The 20,553-nt window shown below is 34.9% G+C and overlaps 1 protein-coding gene across 1 annotated transcript in view; it reads left to right on the forward strand.

Annotated features, from left to right (window-relative positions):
- The window catches only part of CCDC178 (coiled-coil domain containing 178), a 411,215-nt gene that overhangs the window by 60,562 nt on the left and 330,100 nt on the right, over window positions 1–20,553 (forward strand). Inside the window, exons 8-9 of the mRNA XM_066246239.1 lie at window positions 15,942–16,084; window positions 18,996–19,149. Of these exons, the coding sequence (XP_066102336.1) occupies window positions 15,942–16,084; window positions 18,996–19,149 (297 nt within the window). The remainder of the gene's footprint in view (window positions 1–15,941; window positions 16,085–18,995; window positions 19,150–20,553) is intronic.

The following is a 20,553-nucleotide window of genomic DNA, read 5'->3' on the forward strand; positions in this document are numbered from 1 at the left end:
GGGTTATTAGTAATACTTATTCAACCTACTAATGCATTATTAGAGAGTTAAAACAACATGGCAGTTTTTGAAGTTGTAAATTGAACTGAAAGAGAATGCAGGAAGGAGATATCAGTTTCATTGTTGGTGAAAATAAAGTGTAAAGTCTTTTTTTTAACTTATTTATTTAACTCTTCTATTTGTGGGATTGTACTATACAAAAAATAAGTGACTTATACCTGTCATAAAATGAATAATTTAACATTGTATATCATATTTACTTTTGATAATTTTAAAGTCATATATTTCCAGTATTTTCCTCAAAAGTTTCATTTTCCTTCTTCATTTTCCTAAGACAGTCTTTTCATGAAATTGATTCTAGGCAAAATCTGTATATGTTTTATACACGTTTATGTATGTATTTATTTATTTATTTTATTAATTTTAATGCAGTGACATTGATAAATCAGGGTACATATGTTCAGAGAAAACATCTCCAGATTATTTTGACATTTGATTATGTTGCATACCCCTCACCCAGAGTCAAATTCTCTTCCGTCACCTTCTAACTGGTTTTCTTTGTGCACCTCCCCACCTCCAACCCCCTCTCTCTCCTTCCTCGTCCCCTCCACACTCCCACCACCAGTTACCATCACATTATTGTCCATGTATCTGATTTTCATTTTTATGTCCCATCTATGTATGGGTTCATACAGTTCTTAGTTTTTTCTGATTTACTTATTTCACTCCGTATAATGTTATCAAGGTCCATCCATGTAATTGTAAATGATCCCATGTCATCATTTCTTATGGCTGAGTACTAAGAAATACTTAGTACTCAGCCATAAGTACTAAGTATTTATGGCTTAGTAAATACTTAGTACTTTGGTATATATATACCAAAGTACTTAGTACTTTGGTATATATATACCAAAGCTTTTTAATCCACTCGTCCACTGACAGACATTTGGGCTGTTTCCAGATCTTCGCTATTGTAAACAATGCTGCCATAAACATGGAGGTGCATTTCTCCTTTTGAAACAGTTCTATGGTGTCCTTGGGGTATATTCCTAAAAATGGGATAGCTGGATCAAAAGGCAGTTCGATTTTTAATTTTTTGAGAAATCTCCATACTGTTTTCCACAGTGGCTGCACCAGTCTGCATTCCCATCAGCAGTGCAAGAGGGTTCCCTTTTTTCCACATCCTCACCGGTACTTATTCTTTGTTGTTTTGTTGATGAGCGTGATTCTGACTGGTGTGAGGTGATATCTCATTGTGGTTTTAATTTGCATTTCTCTAATGACTAGTGATGTTGAGCATTTTTTCATATGCTTATTGGCCATCTGTATGTCCTCTTTGGAGAAGTGTCTATTCATTTCTTTTACCCATATTGTGATTGGATTGTTTGTGTTCCTGATGTTGAGATTTACAAATTCTTTATAAATTTTGGTTATTAACCCCTTATCAGACATATTGCAAATATGTTGTCCCATTGTTTAATTTGTCTTTTTATTCTGTTCTTATTGTCTTTAGCTGTGCAAAAGCTTTTTAGTTTGATATAGTCCAATTTGTTTATCCTGGCTTTTATTTCACTTGCCTGTGGAGATAAATCAGCAAATATATTGCAACAAGAGATGTTGGAGACCTTACTGCCTATGTTTTCTTCTAAGATGCTTATGGTTTCATGGCTTACATTTAAGTCTTTTATACATTTTGAGTTTATTTTTGTGAATGGTGTAAGTTGGTGTTCTAGTTTCATTTTTTTCAGGTAGCTGATCAATTTTCCCAACACTATTTATTAAAGAGGCTGTCTTTACTCCATTGTATGCCCTCACCTCCTTTATTAAATATCAGATGTCCATAGAGCTGTAGGTTTATTTCTGGGTTCTCTGTTCTGTTCCATTGATCTTATGCCAGTACCATGCTGTTTTGAGTACAATGGCCTTGTAGTATAACTTGATATCAGGAAGTATGATACCTCCCACTTTATTCTTCTTTTTTAAGATTGCTGAGGCTATTCGTGTTCTCTTTTGGTCCCATATAAATTTTTGGAATATGTGATCTATATCTTTAAAGTATGTCATTGGTATTTTAATTGGTATTGCATTGAATTTATAATTTGCTTTGGGTAATATAGAGATTTTAATGATGTTTATTATTCCTAACCATGAGCATGGTATATGCTTCTACTTGTTTGTATCTTCCTTGATTTCTTTTATCAATGTTTTATAATTTTTCGAGTACCAGTCTTTAGTCTCCTTGATTAAATTTACTCCTTGGTACTTTATTGTTTTGGTTGTAATAGTGAAGGGTATTATTTCCTTAATTTCTCTTTTATGACTGTTCATTGTTGGTGTATATAAATGCCTCTGATTTCTGAGTATTAATTTTATATCCTGCAACTTTGCTGAATTCATTTATCAGGTCCGGTAGTTTTTTGATTGAGACTTTAGGTTTTTCTATATACAATACCATATCATCTGCAAATAATGATAGTTTTACTTCTTTTCCAATTTGAATGCATCTTATTTCTTCTTCTTGTCTGATTGCTGTGGCTAGGACTTCCAGGACTATGTTGAATAAGAGTGGTGAAAAGGAGCACCCCTGCCTTGTTCCTGATTTTAAGGGGATTGCTTTTAATTTTTGCCCATTGAGTATAATGTTGGCTGTGGGTTTGTCATAGACGGCCTTTATCATATTGAGGTATGTTTCCTTTATTCCCATTTTGCTTAGAGTTTTGATCATGAATGGGTGCTGGATTTTATCAAATGCTTTTTCTGCATCTATTGAAATTATCATATGGTTTTTCTCCTTCCTTTTGTTTATGTGATGAATCACATTGATTGATTTGCGAATGTTGTATCAGCCTTGTCTCCCCAGAATAAATTCCAGTTGATCATGGTGTATGATTTTTTTCATATATTGTTGGATCCGGTTTGCTAATATTTTGTTGAGGATTTTAGCATCTATATTTATCAGAGATATTGGCCTATAATTTTCTTTTTTTGTGTTGTCTTTGCCTGGTTTTGGAATCATAATTACACTCATTTCATAAAAGGAGCTGGGAAGTCTTTCTTCCTCTTGAATTTTTTGAAATAGCTTGAGAAAGATAGGAGTTAGTTCTACTTTGAATATTTGGTAGAATTCACTTGTGAAGCCATCAGGCCCCAGATGTTTTTTTGTTGGGAGTTTTTTGATAACTGTTTCAATTTCATTTGGTATAATCAGTCTGTTTAGGTTTTCTGATTCTTCCAGATTGATTTTTGGAAGATTGTATGTTTCAAGGAATTTGTCCATTTCGTCTAGGTTGTCCAGTTTCTTGGCATACAGTTCATCATAGTATTTTCTTATAATATTTTGTATTTCTGTTGTGTCAGTTGTTATTTCTCCCCTCTCATTTCTAAATTTATTTATTTGAGTCCTCTCTCTTTTTTTCTTGGTGAGTCTAGTTTGGTTCATTGATCTTGTTTACCTTTTTAAAGAACCAGCTCCTAGTTTCATTGATTCTCTGTAGTTTCTTTAGCCTCTATGTCATTTATTTCTTTTCTGATCTTTATTATTTTCTTCCTTCTACTATATTTAGGCTTTTATTGCTATTTTTTTTAGTTCTTTTAGATGCAGGGTTAAGTTGCTTATTTGAGCTTTCTCTAGCTTCTTAAAGTGTGACTGTAGTGCTATGAACTTCCCTGTCAGTACTGCTTTTTAAAATTTTTTTATTTTTTAAATTTTTCTGAAGTTGGAAACAGGGAGGCAGTCAGACAGACTCCTGCATGTGCCCGACCAGGATCTGCCTGGCATGCCCACCAGGGGGCGATGCTCTGCCTAATTGGGGCGTTGCTTTGTTGCAACCAGAGCCATTCTAGATCTGAGGCAGAGGCCATAGAGCCATCCTCAGCACCCGGGCCAACTTTGCTCCAGTGGAGCCTTGGCTGCAGGAGGGGAAGAGAGAGACAGAGAGGAAGGAGAGGGGGAGGGGTGGAGAAGCAGATGGGCGCTTCTCCTGTGTGCCCTGGCCAGGAATCAAACCTGGGACTCCTGCATGCTAGGCCAACGCTCTACCACTGAGCCAACCGGCTAGGGCTCAGTACTGCTTTTGCTGAGTCCCATAAATTTTGTGTTGTTGTATGTTCATTATCATTTGTTTCTAGGAATTTTTTATTTGTTGTTTGATCTCATTCTTAATCCATTCGTTATTTACCAACCTGCTATTTAGTTTCCATGTGTTTGAGAATTTTTGAGTTTTTCTGTTGTGGTTGATTTCTAGTTTCATGCCATTGTGATCAGAGAGAGTGCTTGATATAATTTCAATCTTTTTAAATTTGTTGAGACCACTTTTGTGCCCTAACATGTGGTCTATTCTAGATAATGTACCATGAGCACTTGAAAAAAATGTATATTCTGTTGCTTTAGGGTGAAAGGTTCTGAAGATATCTATTAAATCGAGTTGATCTAGTGTGTCCAATAAGTCTGCTGTTTCTTTGTTAATTTTCTTTTTGAGGATCTATCTAGTGATGTTAGTGGAGTATTGAAATCCCCTACTATTATAGTATTGCTGTTGATCTCACCCTTTATATCCATCAAAGTCTACTTTATGTATAATACTTAGGAGCTCCTATATTAGGTGCGTAGATATTTATAATGGTTGTATCTTCCTGTTGGATTGCTTCCTTTATCATTATGTAGTGACCTTCTTTATCTCTTACTATATCCTTTGTTTTAAACTGCATTTTGGCTGATATAACTATTGCTACCCCAGCTTTTTTTTTTCATTTCCATTTGTATGAAATATTTTTTTCCATCCTTTTACCTTCAGTCTATGTGCATCTTTTGTTTTGAGGTGTGTCTCTTGTAGACTGCGTATGTATGGGTCCTGTTTTCTTATCCATGCAGCTACCCTGTGTCTTTTGATCGGATCATTTAATCCACTTACAAATGTTTTACATTTGTAATCCATTTACAAAGGTTATTATTGATATGTAGTTTTTTATTGCCATTTTCTTCTTTAAAGCTGTATTCTTCTTTTGCTATATTCTTTTCCCACTTTGATCTGTTTACAATAGGCCCCTTAACATTTCTTGCAGCATTGGTTTGGTTGTAATGAATTCCTTGAGTTGTTTTTTTTTTTTTTCTGGGAAGCTTTTAATTTCTCCTTCAATTTTAAGTGATAGCCTTGCTGGATAAAGTAGTCTTGGTTGTAGGTTCTTGTTCTGCATTACTTTGAATATTTCTTGCCATTCCCTTTTGGCCTCAAGTGTTTCTGTTGAGAAGTCTGATGTCATCCTTATGGGAGCTCCTTTGTAGGTGATAGCCTTTTTTTCTCTAGTAGCTTTTAATATTTTCTCTTTATCACTTAGCTTTGGCATTTTAATTATGATGTGTCTTGGTGTAGGTTTTTTTTGGTTTCTCTTTAATGGAGTTCTCTGTGCTTCTTGAACTTGTGAGAGTTTTTCTTGTATTAATTTAGGGATGTTTTCAGCTATGACATGATTGAACAAAGTCTCTATTCCTTGTTCTTTCTCTTCTTCAGGAACCCCTATGATGTGGATGTTATTTCTCTTTATGTTGTCACAGAGCTTTCTAAGAGTTTCCTCAGACTTTTTGAGTCTCTTTTCTTCTCTGCTTTATGCCTTCATTCAACTTGTCCTCCAACTCACTGATTTGATCCTCAGCTCCATTCATCCTGTTTTTAATTCCTTCCATTGTAGTCTTCATTTCTGATATTGTATTTGTCATTTCTGACTGATTCTTTTTTACTATTTCAATATCCTTTTTAATACTTGCTATTTGTTTATTTAGGTGTTTGTAATGACCATCCATTGTTGATCTAAGATCCCTAAGCATCCTTACAATCATTATTTTGAACTCTGTATCCAGAAGTTTGGTTATTTCCATATCACTCAGTTCATTTCCTGGAGGTTTTTCTTGTGGTTTCATTTGGATTGCATTTATCTGTCTTCTCATTATGTCTGTGTGTTTGGGTGTATTGTTTGTAGAGCTGGTTGAGTCTAGGCTTGGTGTTGTCTGCCTCCAGTTTTCAATTGTATTATTTCTAGGTCTTCTTGGGTTGGTATCAGCTATTATTTGTAATCCACTTTTGGAATTGGGCTGCTTTATAGTCTTAATTTGTTGTTTTCTTAACAGGTGATTGTCTTGTTTGCTGATTTCAGCAGGGGGTTTATTTGAAACTGTATCCAGGAATGCTGTGGTTGTAACCTGAGACTGTGATGGCCTCCTCTGCCAGTTATTATCTCTGGGGGCAGGGTGTTTTCTCAGCTTCATTAGGGGGAGTTGTATCTCAGATCTCCATGGAGACCTGAGTTAATGCCACTCCTCCCCACTTCTTGTTTTCAGCTGTGCCTTGTTGCACTGATTGGAGCTGGAGAAATGTTTGGAGATCTGTGACCCAGAAGCACTTTAGTTTTTTGTTTTGTGGAAGGATCAGCCCCTCCCCCAGCTATGGCTGCCTACAGCACTGGATGAGTCAGCTTCTCAGGTCATCCCCTGCATTCCTCTGTCCCTCACCATCTGTCTCTCTCTTTCCCCTTTCTTTTTGGAAGACTAACCGGCCCTTTCAACACACCCCATTCCCTGGTCACCAAGCAAGTGGCTGTGAGCAGTATTTTCTGCTCTTTTCCTTGGAGTGAGAGCCCTTCTGGGCTCTCAGCCTAACCCCCCCCCCACCCCCCGTTCCTGTAAGCAGGGGAGATTCAGGTGTTCCTACCAGGTTTGTTGTGGCTTCTTCTTTGCTCCTTGGTTTTTGAGAGCTGTTTTTGTAGTCCAGAGTTGGTTTTTCACCTTATTGTTTCTAAATTAATTTTTAATCTAGTTCAGTGGTGTGAGCTGGGAGTTTGTGCATCTGCCTACTCTGCTGCCATCTTCAGGTCTTTCCACATTTATATATTTATGAACAATAATAGTATTTTTAATTCTTCAAGTAGTATAAAATGTGTAACTTGCTGCAGTTTTTTGGGGTGTGTGTGTGTGTTTTCCAGTTCTTTAAAGAGGGTGTATTACATTTGTGGGGTTTTGTTTGTTTGTTTTTGTGACAGAGACAGAGTCAGAGAGAGGGATGGATAGGGACAGCCAGAAAGGGAGAGAGATGACAAGCAGCAGTTCTTCATTATGGCACTTTAGTTCATTGATTGCTTTCTCATATGTGCCTTGACCAGGGGGCTACAGCAGACTGAGTGACCCCTTGCTTGAGCCAGTGACCTTGGGCTTATGCTGGTGAGTCTTTCTCAAACCAGAGGAGCCCATGCTCAAGCTGGTGACCTCAGTGTCTTGTACCTGGGTGTTCTGTGTCCCAGTCAGTCACTCTATGCACTGCGCCACTGTCTGGTCAGGCTGCAAATTTTTTTTTAATCTGACATTGTTTTAGAGATAAAGCTACTGTTGGTACATATAGATCTAGTTTATTCATTTTACTTGCCATGTTTTATCAAATAGATATCACAATTTATTATTTACAATTTTCTCTTCTCTTGTTTGCAATATTTAGCAGCAAATATACCCATTTGAGTATAAGCAATAACCTGCTATGGCCATGTTTCTATGTGCCTGTGAAGTTTTCTTTGTTATGTAGCCAGTGGGTCATGGATCATACCCATTTTTATCTTTATTAGATAAGTGCAGTTGCTGTCCAAAGAGTCTCTAACAATTTATATTCCTGGTGTAGTAGCAATGCTGGTGGTCCCATTTTTCCACCATGGACAAGAATTCTAGTATTATCCTTCTTTCTTATATAGTTAGGCTAAAAGTCATCTCGCAGGTTCCCTTTTCTAATGGCATTTCTAATGAGATGTGGGTAGGACTATTGACTGAATTTTTTAGGAAAGCTCCTTGAAATGGATGACTCAGTCAGAAGTAGCACTTTTCTAAAAGTGCTAAAAATTTTCTAAACTTCTAAAAATCTAGACAGAATCACTGCAGCTCTGACTTCCACTTTACAGCAGTCCTAACTGAAACTCAGACATGAGACCTCACAGTTCAGCATTTTTACTGTAATATTTTAAATGTGTTTAGAAGCATATAAATTTGTATCCTTTTATTCTTGTGATGTGTTTTTTCCAGAGAGTAGACAAAGGCCTGTTCAAGGCTGGGGGTGGGGAGTGGGACTACCACTTAAAGCAGAGGGTTTTATATTTTGGTTGCATGACATCTATAACCTTTCTTAATAGCACCTTGATTTCATTATGGAGAATTACCTTCCATTGTGTTTCATATCCATAGTGGATGGTTTAATCACAGTTCTTGCATCTTTTAGCTGTTGGGAAGCTAGAAGAGCAGGTTTGAGAATGAGAAAAAACCAAGAACACTCTTTTTACCAAGCCAAGAAAATCTCAGCCTTTGTATAGAGCCTGCCGGGTTGCGATGATGGTTATCTTTTCATCAACTTGGTTGGGCCAGGTTCACCAGATATTTTGACAAACATTATTTTGCATGTTTCTTCTTTGAAGGTGTTTTTTGGATGAGAGTAACATTTAAATCAGTGGATTTTGGAGAAAGCTGCCTGCCCTCCATAATGTGAGTGGGCCTCTCCAAACAGCTGAAGTCCTTCATAGAACAGAGGCTGACTTCTTTTTAGCAAGAAAGAATTCTGGCAGCAACAGGCCTGTAGACATGGACTACAACTTTTCCTGAGTCTCTAGCTTGTTGACCTACCCTACAGATTTTGAACTTGTACCCCACAATCATTTGAACCAATTTCTTAAAACCAGTCAATCTTTCCCTCTTTCTCACCCTCGGGTCTCTCTCACCCCTCCCTGTCTCTCCCCCATCTCTGTTTCTGCCCCATCTCTCTCTCTCCCTCTCTGCCTATCTCCCTCCCTTTATCTCTTTACTTCTTTGGCCTGTTTTTTCTTTTTTGGGGGGGACCTAGAATAATACAACCACTATTAATGCAATGGTTGCCTTTACACTATTTCTTCATCATTGTGTCACTCAATGCATCTTAAATTCTTGGTAAAGAGTGTGCTTGCCTGGCTTTAGGTCAGATGGCCACCTTTTTGCTATTTTAGGGGTCATAATGAGTGAGAGTCTGGCCCACTTGGCTTTTGGAGTTGCATACAAGAACTGTGATTAAACCGTCCACTATGGGTATGAAACACAACGGAAGGTAATTCTCCATAATAAAATTGAGGTGCTATTAAGGAAGGTTATAGATGTCATGCAACCAAAATATGAAACCCTCTGCTGTAAGTGGTAGCAGATATCTTACAAATAAGTGATACTTTACAAAAAAGTGATAAGAAAATGCATTTTTCTTTTATATTATGAGCACAACTGACAAAACTCAAAAATGAAAAGGAGAATTATGAACACCGAGAGACCCAAATGCCTCCTCAGAGAGAAATAGAAATGTGTGCATAGGTACTGTAGGAAAGTAAGATAGAGTAGTGTTCCAGAGACAGGTTCAAAAGTATGAGTCCTTGTGTTTGAATCCTAACAATACCCTTTAGATCTCGGGTATATTTTTAACCTTTGTCTCTCAGTTTCTTCACTTAAAAAATAAATATAATATTATATTTTATGTGTCTGCATTATAAGTTTAATGCACACAGGAAATTAATTGATATGTGGAAGTACCTAGAATAGAACTTTCCATATATTAATCATTCAAAGTAGAAAATAATCTGGACATGGAATAACAACAGGGAAGGCAACAAATTTCCTTGAAGTAAGGTCAATCTTTGCCTCTCAAATCCCAGATCCAATTCCTGGTACTGATGTTCTCATAATAAATTTCCTTTGGATTCAGTTAGCAAGAAGCAGTTTCTATTGCTAGAAATAAAAAGAATTTAAATGGTGCAAACACGTATTTTCCTAGTATTTCCTGATTATAAAACTGGTCTCTCAAGTTCTGTGCTTCCGCATACTGGGTATGTGACATCCATAAGGTGTAATATATACGTATGTATACTATTCTTTATATACCTGTGTTATAAGTATTTTATACTAACACCAATATTCTTAAATGCTACTAACATTACTTGGCACATAGTAAGGGACAAAAATGCTTTAAATGATTGATAAATGAATAAATAGTTAATTGATAAATAACTTGTATCAGGTTATTTATGTTGTAGGGTAGAGAAGAGAAAATGTTATTTATAGTTTGTCTTTTGATTTTTAAATCTTGCACCATAATGTGTTCTGATAAAACTAAGTTTTGAATTAATCATGATTTTTAATTTTGCTTCTGTATCCCAAACACTAAAAGCATTCTCTCTGGTACCTGAGATGTTAACTGCTATTAGATCTATGTGACCTTAAAAATAAATAATTATTCTTAAAGAATTTTATAAAAAATTAGAGGATATTGGATATTATTCCTAAATGTAGGAAGATAAATTAAGTAATGATACTCAGTGAAGGCATCATGACTTTGACCTCCTTAACTTTAGGGACCTGTTTGTCACCATTAAACTGTCACTAATGACCAAAATTAAAAATGCTCATAAACTTTTAAGAGGTATAAGTCCCATATTTCACAATAATCTATACCTGTGAAATTTTATAATCTGACATCTACTTCCACTACTTAATAAATTTAAGAAGACTGAATTTATACCATTTATCTTCTCTGATTGTAGTGAAATGGAACTAGATATAACAGAAGAAAACTGGATAATTTAATAATATGTGGGAATTAACACACTCTTACACAAATAATGGGTCAAAAGAAGTTAGAGAAATGACAAAATACTCTGAGATAAATGAAAACAAAATACAGTACATGAAAACTTATGGGATGCAGTGAAGGTAGTATACTTAGGAAAAATTAATAGCTGTAGACATTTACATTTAATCAATAACCTAACCTTTTAATATATGAAACTAGAAAAATGGAGCAAGCTAAACTCAAAAGCAGAAGGAAGGTAATGATGAAGATTAGAGTATGGAGATAAAATATGTAATAGAAAAAATAGAGACAATAAAAAATTAAAAGTTGGTTTTCTGAAAAGGTAACAAAATTTATAAACACGTGTTAGAATGGATATCATTAAAAACAAAAATGGGTTTCTGGTTGAGATGGTGGCATAGGTAAATGTAATACTTGAATCCTCCCACAACCACATTAAAATTACAACTATACTTTGGAAAAACCATAATTTAGAACCACCTGAGGCCCTGGCTGGTTGGCTCAGCTGTAGAGCATTAGCCCAGTGTGTGGGCATCCTGGTTTCGATTCCCGGTCAGGGCACACTGGAGAAGTGACCATCTGCTTCTCCACCCCTTCCCCTCTCTCTTGTCTATCTCTCTAATCCCTCCCTGTAGCCGTGGCTTGGTTGGAGCAAACTGACCCCTGGCGCTGAGGATAGCCTCCATGGCCTTGCCTTAGTTGCTAGAATAGCTTGGTTGCTGAGCAATGGAACAATAGCCCCAAATGGGCAGAGCATAACCCCATAGGGGTCTTGCTGGGTGGATCCCAGTCGAGGCACATGCAGGATTCTCTGCCTCTCCACTTCTCACTTAAAAAAAAAAAGCACCTGAAACAGAAGTTATATAACTAAGGATATAAAGAAGAGGTCACATGGAGACTGGTAGGAGGGGCGGAAACACGGAGCAGGCTGTTCTCATACTCGCAGGTAGCAGATAAAAATTGGGAGGTATATCTCAGCCATGAAGGTCACCCCTGAGGAGCAAGGGGTCCCATGCCAGGCCCCCCAGCTCAGGGTTCTAGTGCTAGGAAGATAATCTCCATAATTTCTGGCTGTGAAAACCAATGGGGATTGTGGCTGAATGAGTTGAAGGGCTGCTATAGTCCCAACCATCCTTATTAAAGGGCCTACACACAGACTTTCTCAAATTCACTCTGAGCTTCAGCAGCAGCACGAAAGGCACCAAGGACATATGGGAAGGAACTGAGTTAGTTGTCTGGCATAAAGATGAGAGTAGAGGGCATTTTTTACCAAGACAGAAGTTCTGACAGAGGTCATTGTTCCTTTTCTAAGCTCTCTCACCACAGGGCTGGCAGGCAAGCACCATGTCTGACCCTCCATCAACCTGGCTAAACCTATTCACCTTGCCCTGGTGATTCCTAGAGAGCTCCCACCCTACCCAAATGGCACACCCACCAAGCTGTTTCCAGTAGATTTTCTATACAAATAGCCTGTCTTGGCTTATGTTGAAGACCTTCCTAAAATCTGTCAAGCAAGCAGCAACTGTTCTCGGCAAACCCTGTGCCTCTTAGTAAGTGGCCCCAGGCCTGACATTTGTGGCAGCCAGCATTGGTTCACAGCTTGGCCTTGTCTGGACACCTCCAAGCCCAGCACAAGTAGCAGCCATCCGTAGATCACTTCATAACTCATGCTGGTTGGCGCAGGCAGGTCGCAAGTGGAAGCTGACCTTGGTCTGCGCCTTGCATGAGGCCCCAGAGCCAGAGTACCCAGTGGACAACTTCAGACTATGTTGAAGCCTCCACCAGCCACCAGACAAAAAGCTAAAGAGTTCATCACCACCAAACCAGTGTTGCAAAAAATGTTACAGGGTCTTCTTTAAGAACAGGAAGAAATAAAAGTTTAAAATATGAATAATAAAATGTCAATTAATATATAGCTATATATAATTACTTTAAAAGCAAATGAATTAAATACTTCAATCTAAAGACATATGGAGACTGAATAAATAACAAAACAGGACTTTCATAAGCAGTCTACAGGAGACTCACTTTGGATCAAAATATATCCACAGACTGAAAATAAAAGGATGGAAAAAAGTATTTAATGAAATTATAAACAAACAAACAAACAAAAAGCTGGGGTACCAATACATATACCAGACAAAATAGACTTTAAAACAAAGACTATATAAAAAGAGACAAAGAAGGACCCAGCAATTCTATTTTGAGTATTTATCTGAAGAAACCCAAAACACTAAATCAAAAAGACATATTCATCCATATGTTTATTTCTGCATTATCTATTATACAATAGCCAAGATATGGAAGCATCCTAAATGTCCACCCATAGGTGAATGGATAAAGAAAAAGTGGTGCATATATACAATGTTTTATGACTTGGACATAAAAAATAATGAAATGTTCCTATTTGCAACAACATGGTTGAATGTAGAAGGTACTATTGTGTTGAGTGAAATAAGTCAGACAAAGGAAGACAAATGCCATATGTTTTCACTTATATGTGGAATCTAAAAATCAAAATAAATACAGTACAGAAACTTACAGATGGATACAAAATACATTTTGATGGCTCGAGAATGTCACCGGTGAAAAAGGTGAAGGATTAAGAAGTATAAATTGGTAGTTAAAGAATAGTCATAGGAATGTAAAGTACAGCATAAGGATTGTAGTCAATAATATTGTAAGAACTATATATGGTGTCAGATGGGTACTAGATTTATTGAGGTGATCACTTTGCTTTATAATAACTATTTACTTGTACACTTGAAAGTAATATAGTATTGTATATCAACTCTAATTGAAAAATAAAAAAATTTTAAGTAAAAAAACTAAAAAGATAAAATGTTACTGTATTATAACACTATGCAAGGTGATATTTTCAAAGATCAGGCTGTTGACTGCTGTAGAAGTATCAGGCATAGACAGGATATATCAACGTACCTTCAAACCTGTTGTTTGATTAAACAGTGTTGGCACTGCTATGGTGGGGAAGTGCTATCAGATGCCATGCATTAAACATAAATAAACTGATTGTTATTGTGCTACAGTGAAACCTAAGGCATGGAGGCGGAGCAGTCAATATGCACTGAGTTAGTTTTAAGAGTCTTGCCTAAGCAACAGATTATAAACTGCTGATACAATCTTATCTGATCACAGGTAATGTGAGCTGAATTTCACAGGAAATCAGTGTGTTACAGGCAAGTTAAACCATTTTTAGCCATGCGATGTGCAACACTGTGTCAGTCATTTGTAACCCGTTAGTGGACAATTCAAGTTTTCCTCTTTAGTCAAGGGTAAAAGTAAATCCTCTTTAGATGACCTGTATATTGTATGTCAGAAATAAAAATGACAGTGATTGAAAAAAAAAAGGACGAGAAATAACAAGTGTTGACAAAGGTATGGAGAAAAGAAAACCCCTTGTGCCTTGTTCATAGGAATGTACAGCCGCTATGGAAAGCAGTATGGAGTTTCCTCAGCAAATTCTAAACTACCAGCATGTATGATCCAGCAATTCCACTTCTGGGTGTTTGTCTGAAGTAAATGAAACACTAACTCTAAAAATAAATACACATCCATGTTTATTAAAGTAGGATTTTCGATAGACAAGATAGAAAACAATCTTCATGTTCATTGACAGATGAGGGGATAAAAAAATGTGATCTATACCATATTCTCTAGCAATTCTTCATTAAGTGTATACCAAATGAATTGAAAACCAATATTAAAATACCCCCACAACAAAAGCTTGTATGTAAATGTTCATAGCAGCACTGTTCATAAGGTAGAAACAAACCCAATGTCTATCAATTCGTGAATGATTAATAAACAAAATGTGATATGTTCATACCAGGGTATATAATTTAGTCATAAAAAGAAATGAAGTACTGCTGCATGTCACAGCATGGAAACTTTGAAAGCATTATTCTGGATAAAGAAGCCATATACAAAAGATTGTATACATATGAATTCACTTAGATAAAATATTTAGAATAGGTCAATGCATTAAGTCAGAAAGCAGATTAGTGATTGCTAGGGCATGGAAGAAGTGTAATATAATGTGCAATAGCTTTGTTTTCCTGTTTTGACACAGTTTTGAGACCTGGCCTACAGAAGTAACCCAATTGCTTAGCATAATGCAAGACCCTTAGCTCATGTACTTGAGCCTTAGTACTTACTGTAGATGCTTACAAATGAAATGTAAAGGCTCATAGCTGCCTTCATATTCTACAAGCAACTTAGCCTCATAACATCATAATGCCACAAAATATTATCTACATCAACTTGAATGAGGATCCATCTGAAAGGATATACGAGTTCCACACTGACCCAGCCCAAAAACTTACCTTGGAAATGAATTTGAATCATATGATGTCACCCCAACCCCCAACACTGAGACTACAACCCTAGCAATGCCTACAAACTGGCTCATCTAAAGGCATTGACAAATTGTATTTAGGATATTATTTATTTCTCTTCTTCCTTTGATATCAGGAATTCTATTATTTTTCTTGAGCTTTTGTTTGCTTAGCCCATCATCCTGGTATACTCCTTGCTCTCCACTAATATGCTTATACCCTTGCATCATTGTGCCTATAGGAAAATCTTGTAGCAGTTACTATTATCTGTGCTAGTCTAAAAAATAATGAGACATTACTTTTCCAGGAGGCAACTGCTTCATAGTGGCGTAATATTTGATCCCCTGAAGAAAGGACTGCTTACTCCTTAGTGCCTTCTCTTACACCTCTCCATCTCACTTTTCAACAGGATACCTAAACCGTTAGTTCCAAATATGACCCCTACAATTACCCATCCTCCTTAGTTTAACAGAGAAGGGAGAAGTGCAGAGAAAGGGAAAATATATATGCTATTAATTAATAAAACCAATAAAAAGGGAATATTTTGGATACATTATAAAATAATTGTTGTTCCTGAATGAGAATGTAGAACAGGTTAATTTACTTTTTATCTGTGTTTTCTAATTTTTCTACAATAAAGTATTAGACAATAACAAAAGTAAAAGGTAGCAGTTTTTTGTGGCAGAAAATATAATGATTTTATTTTGGTCCTATTAACTGAACTATTGATGTTCTTTTCAATAACTTTTGTACATCTCTAGTATTGATGCCTTTCAGTAAACTTTTGAGTAAACGAAACTCTAAACACTACTGTGCTAAACAATAGACTAAAAATGGGAAGAAAATTATTATAAAGAACTTTTTATTTAAATAAAAATAACTCTAAGTCTTTTTTCTGATCTTCTCTTGTCTGATTCTTTAGTCATTAAGTACCTATATAAGCAAAATATTTTTTTATTTCTAGGTAATGGAGCAATACAAACAAGTTCATGAAGAACTTGTAAAAACTATAGAAAACAATGAAAATACCAAACTGAGAGCTAAACAACTTAGAGAAGAAATGGAAAACGATCTTCTTAATGATAAAGCATGCGTAGAAACCTGCAGGTAAGAATTTTTCACAAATCCTATCTACATCATTTGGAAGTAAAATATTAATTAAATATGTAATTTATATTCCTGTATAAAAATTTATATACAGAGAAAAGATGGAATCTAAATTACCCATATTATCTTATTAATTTTATATATAAATTAAAATATGTATCTTTACATATGTTAATCTATGTGTGTATAAATTCATATACTACATATGTATGTATATACACATTATTTTAATTTCTTTATTATTTTATTTCTAAAACTATATTTTTATTTTATATTGATGTTCCAAAAGATTCCTCCTGAATAGAATTTTACTGGCAAGATCTTGTTTGATTCCTTTAGTTAAATTCTGTTTGATTTTATTTTGGGTTGATTATTCCATGTCACATGTAACTGATTTCTGTGCTTTTATGTAAATATGTTTATTATTTTTAATAGATATATTTACTTCCCTTTAATCAACTTATTATTATTGTGAGGTTTGGCTGGCTTGCTGCTCATGTAGGATACCCTTAGCTGAGACAACTGGACAGATTTGGTTATAGTATTCTCTGTTTTTCCAATCTGTTAGAAATATTCTCATGGTCATAAAAGAATAAAACAAGCAAACACAAACACACATGAATTTTATAAGGCTCTCCTTGCATTGTATTTGCTAAAATCCAAAAGACAATTGCAAGTCTAATGGCTAAACTCAATGTCAGAGTTAGAGAACCCTACAAAGTTACATGGCAAAGGAAGTGGATACAGGAATGGATGAAAACGTGAGACCACAATGCCCTCTGTTTTCATACTCTGTTTTGTATACCGTGAAGCTATTAATTGTTTTTCTTTTTATTTTCTTTTATTGTTTAATTAAAAATTTTAATTTATTGTTTTAACATGGACTCAAGTGTCCCACTCAATTTTATCAATTGTTTTTCTATATGTTTACTTTAATCATTTACCTCTCTATCTCTGTATATATATTTATGCATACATATTCAACACATCATTCTTCTATCTGGAAAATAATATTTTGGCCCATATTAAAAATGCAACAATCTTCATCTTATAACATTTTCAAAGATTTTATCTTCTCCATTTTGAGTATAAAAATTAGTTGATGGTTTTTATAACCAATATTTAAATAAATGGGAAGGGACATTTTATTAATTTCTATATTCACCATCATATATTATACAATAGAACTTTTTTGTTGATTTTTTCCTCACTTAAATTCTTCCAAGTTAAGATATAGGAACTTTCCAACATACTAGAAATTTGTCTTCCCGTCCATACCACTGCTCCCACCTCCAAAGAGGTCATTTCCATTCTGATTCCTACTGCCATAGTTAGTTTTACCTATTCTTAAATTCCAGTTCTTGAATTGAAACTCACAGCAGTTGTGATTATGCAAAATACAGTTTATTCTTGGATTATTATTTATTAATTATTATATTATTTCCATGAGAACAACTAGTAAACCTACTTTTACCACACTCTGTATAGTCTTTCGTGTATTGATTTCTCTTTTTTATCGAAACTTTAACAATAGGTAGAGTGTTTGCTCCTATTTTATTCTTCTAAATCTATTCTGATTTAGAAGATATAAGAATGATTAAATCTGAACTACCAGTCGGGGCAAACCTAGTAGCATACTTTTACACTGAAAAGTCTTTAAAAGGCGGAGGAATTGGTGGCACCAACTTCTTCAGGATATAGGGATAAAAGACAATTAAAATAATACATGGTGTCTTGCACAATTATCTACTTACTCAAAGTCTATAGTTTCTTATCGGGACTGGGGAAAATAAATGCAGTTGAGAGAAGAAGAATTAATTTCAAGGAAGGAAATTTAAGCAAACTTGCACATTTTGAATGCTGAGGCTTCCCTACCTCATATATCTGCCTGGCTTCTGGAATTCTGGTAGGGCAACCTGTACTCTTGATACCTGGAAGGGTAGAGAAGAATATTCTGGCCTGTTTATTTGTTGTTTTAATTTCCATTTCTGTGATGATTTTTTATCTTTCAGCTTTATTTGATTGTATTCCTAATATCAGGATTAGTGCAAAAGATCCTGGGATAATTTAGTAAGAACACTATATATTTATTGGCCACTGGTATTTATTCTCTTACTTTCTTTGCTCATTTTTCTACTCTGTATTTTTTTTTCTATTTCGTATTAGTTTGTAAGGCTTTATTACCATAAGAGATTTACTCTTTGATCTCTTGTGTGGGTTTCAAATAAATCTCCCAGTTAACTTGTTTATAATGTCTAAAAAACACTAGGGTTGCTGATATCTTATGAAATTGATAACTTTGTCATTTTCTTACTGTACCTTTTCATATATTAAACTATACTAACATTTTCTAAGGAGACTTTCATATTTGGAATGTGTTTTCTACCTACCAGATAAGATAAAGTATTAACACTAGCTTTTATTTGTGGAAGGTCACTTAGGAACAAAGAACCTTTTGGTTTTTACCTCTTTAAAATAAGCCTCTTATCCTAAACTGCAGTTTCAGTTTCCTCTGTTTTACCTATAGGACTGTGTGGCCTTTTCACTTTTACGTCTTTTTTTTTTTCTTTTTTTTTTTTTTCTTTCTTCTCTCTGTACTGTCCAATCTCTGAATCAAAGGTCTCTCACCTGAAATCAAATCAAAAGGTGACTTATTTCAAATAATTTACAAATCACTTTTCTCTTAATTCTTTTACATTGGAAACAAATACTACTAGTGATTATTTTTCTCATTGTTTAACTTTTGATATCTAAGGGGTACGTTTTAGTAGTTGCTTTGGGATGGGAGAATTTTCAGGACTACATGAATTTCATTGCTTTCTATTAAGTAAGAAGCTAATTTAAATATACCTAATTTTAAATATAATTTTTCTTTCAATGTAGATAAAATCACTGTTTTTTTCCCCCTTAGGAAAGAGATAGACTCACTTGGCACTCTAGACAGACACTATAGTACGTTAATTCAGAATGTTAATATTAGCATTGTGAAGAATGAAGAGGCCATGACTGATGTATTGAAGGAAACGAAGACATCAAAAGATGAATTAGATGCTTTGTCAAAAACAGTGAGTTTTCATGTTAAAAAATAAAGAATGCTGATTTTAGTTTAGAACCATGGCTATTAAAAGTTATTCTCTGTCAATAATTGAGTAGCAGTTGGCCAATTTTCTGTGTCTGTTGGTTTTCTATAGCTGCATATCAAATCACCAGCTTAAAACAGCACCTGCTTATTATCATATGTCATGGCTTAGCTGGTTCCTCTGTCCAGAGTTTCCAAGACTGAACTCAAGGTATCAGCAGCCCTGCGGAGGCTCCAGGATGAATGTGCTTTCAGGCTCATTCAGTTTTGGCATTAAACAGCCCCTGTAGATTTAGAACCTCAGTTCTAAATCTTTTTCCTTAGTGATTGTCAACCTAGGATCATTCTATGTTTTTAGAGACTGTCCGCATCCCCTGGCTGGTGGTTACCTTCAGCTGTAAACCAAGAATTGTGGATTGAGTCCTGTCATGCTTGGTATCACTCTGACCTTCCCTATGACTCATCTTTCTTGTGTTTTCTTTTCTGCCACATCATTCACTCTAGTAAAAGGAAAGTATAATATAAAAGGGTAAAATAAATGATAGTATCTTAAAAGTAAAATACATATTCCTGTACCAATTTGCATTCCTACTAGAGTTATAAATAACTGTGTCCTTTTTGCCACTTTCTATCATGTTTCTTTAATTGTACCTCATTTCTAAAAAATAAATCCTTAATTATTAATGACCTGAGCATATTTTAATGGCTTTTGAAAGGTCATTTGTATTTCCTTTTCCATGTAGAACCTGCTAATGATTTTTCCTCTGTACATTGAATGATTGTTTATTTTTTATTGATTTGTAAGAATTTGTTGTATATTATGGATACTAAATAGTTTAAAGTTACATATCTTAAAAATATTTTCACCCAGTCATTTTCATTTTTATGATAACTTCTAATGAATGAAATTTTAATTTAAGAGAAGTTACATGCTTTTCGAACTTTTTACTTTTCTGAACTTGCTTAGAAATATTTTTTTATCTCTAAGTAAAAAAAAATCATTTATTGCAAATGATTTGATCTGTGACTATTGTGTTATTTAAACCTTTTATATTTCTGATTTATTTTCTGACTTATCTATCACTATAAGAAATGCATTAAAATATCTTTGAATAATAGTGGGCTTTTGTTATTGTTTTCTAATCTTATTCCTGTTTGGATAGAGAATATACTTTGCATTATTTCAGCCTTTTAAAACTTAGTATGACTTGTTTTATAGTTTAACATAAGATCTTTCCTGAAGAATGCTCTGTGTGCACTTAAGAAAAAAAAAATACTATCCTGCTCTTGATGGAAGGAGTGCTGTATAAATGTTTGTTAGGTCTTGTTGTTAGTGTTTTTCAAGTTCATTTCCTTGTTAATGTTCTGTCTAGCCTTTTCCATTATTTAA

Source organism: Saccopteryx bilineata, chromosome 11 (genome assembly GCF_036850765.1).
Source record: "Saccopteryx bilineata isolate mSacBil1 chromosome 11, mSacBil1_pri_phased_curated, whole genome shotgun sequence".
NCBI lineage: Eukaryota > Metazoa > Chordata > Mammalia > Chiroptera > Emballonuridae > Saccopteryx > Saccopteryx bilineata.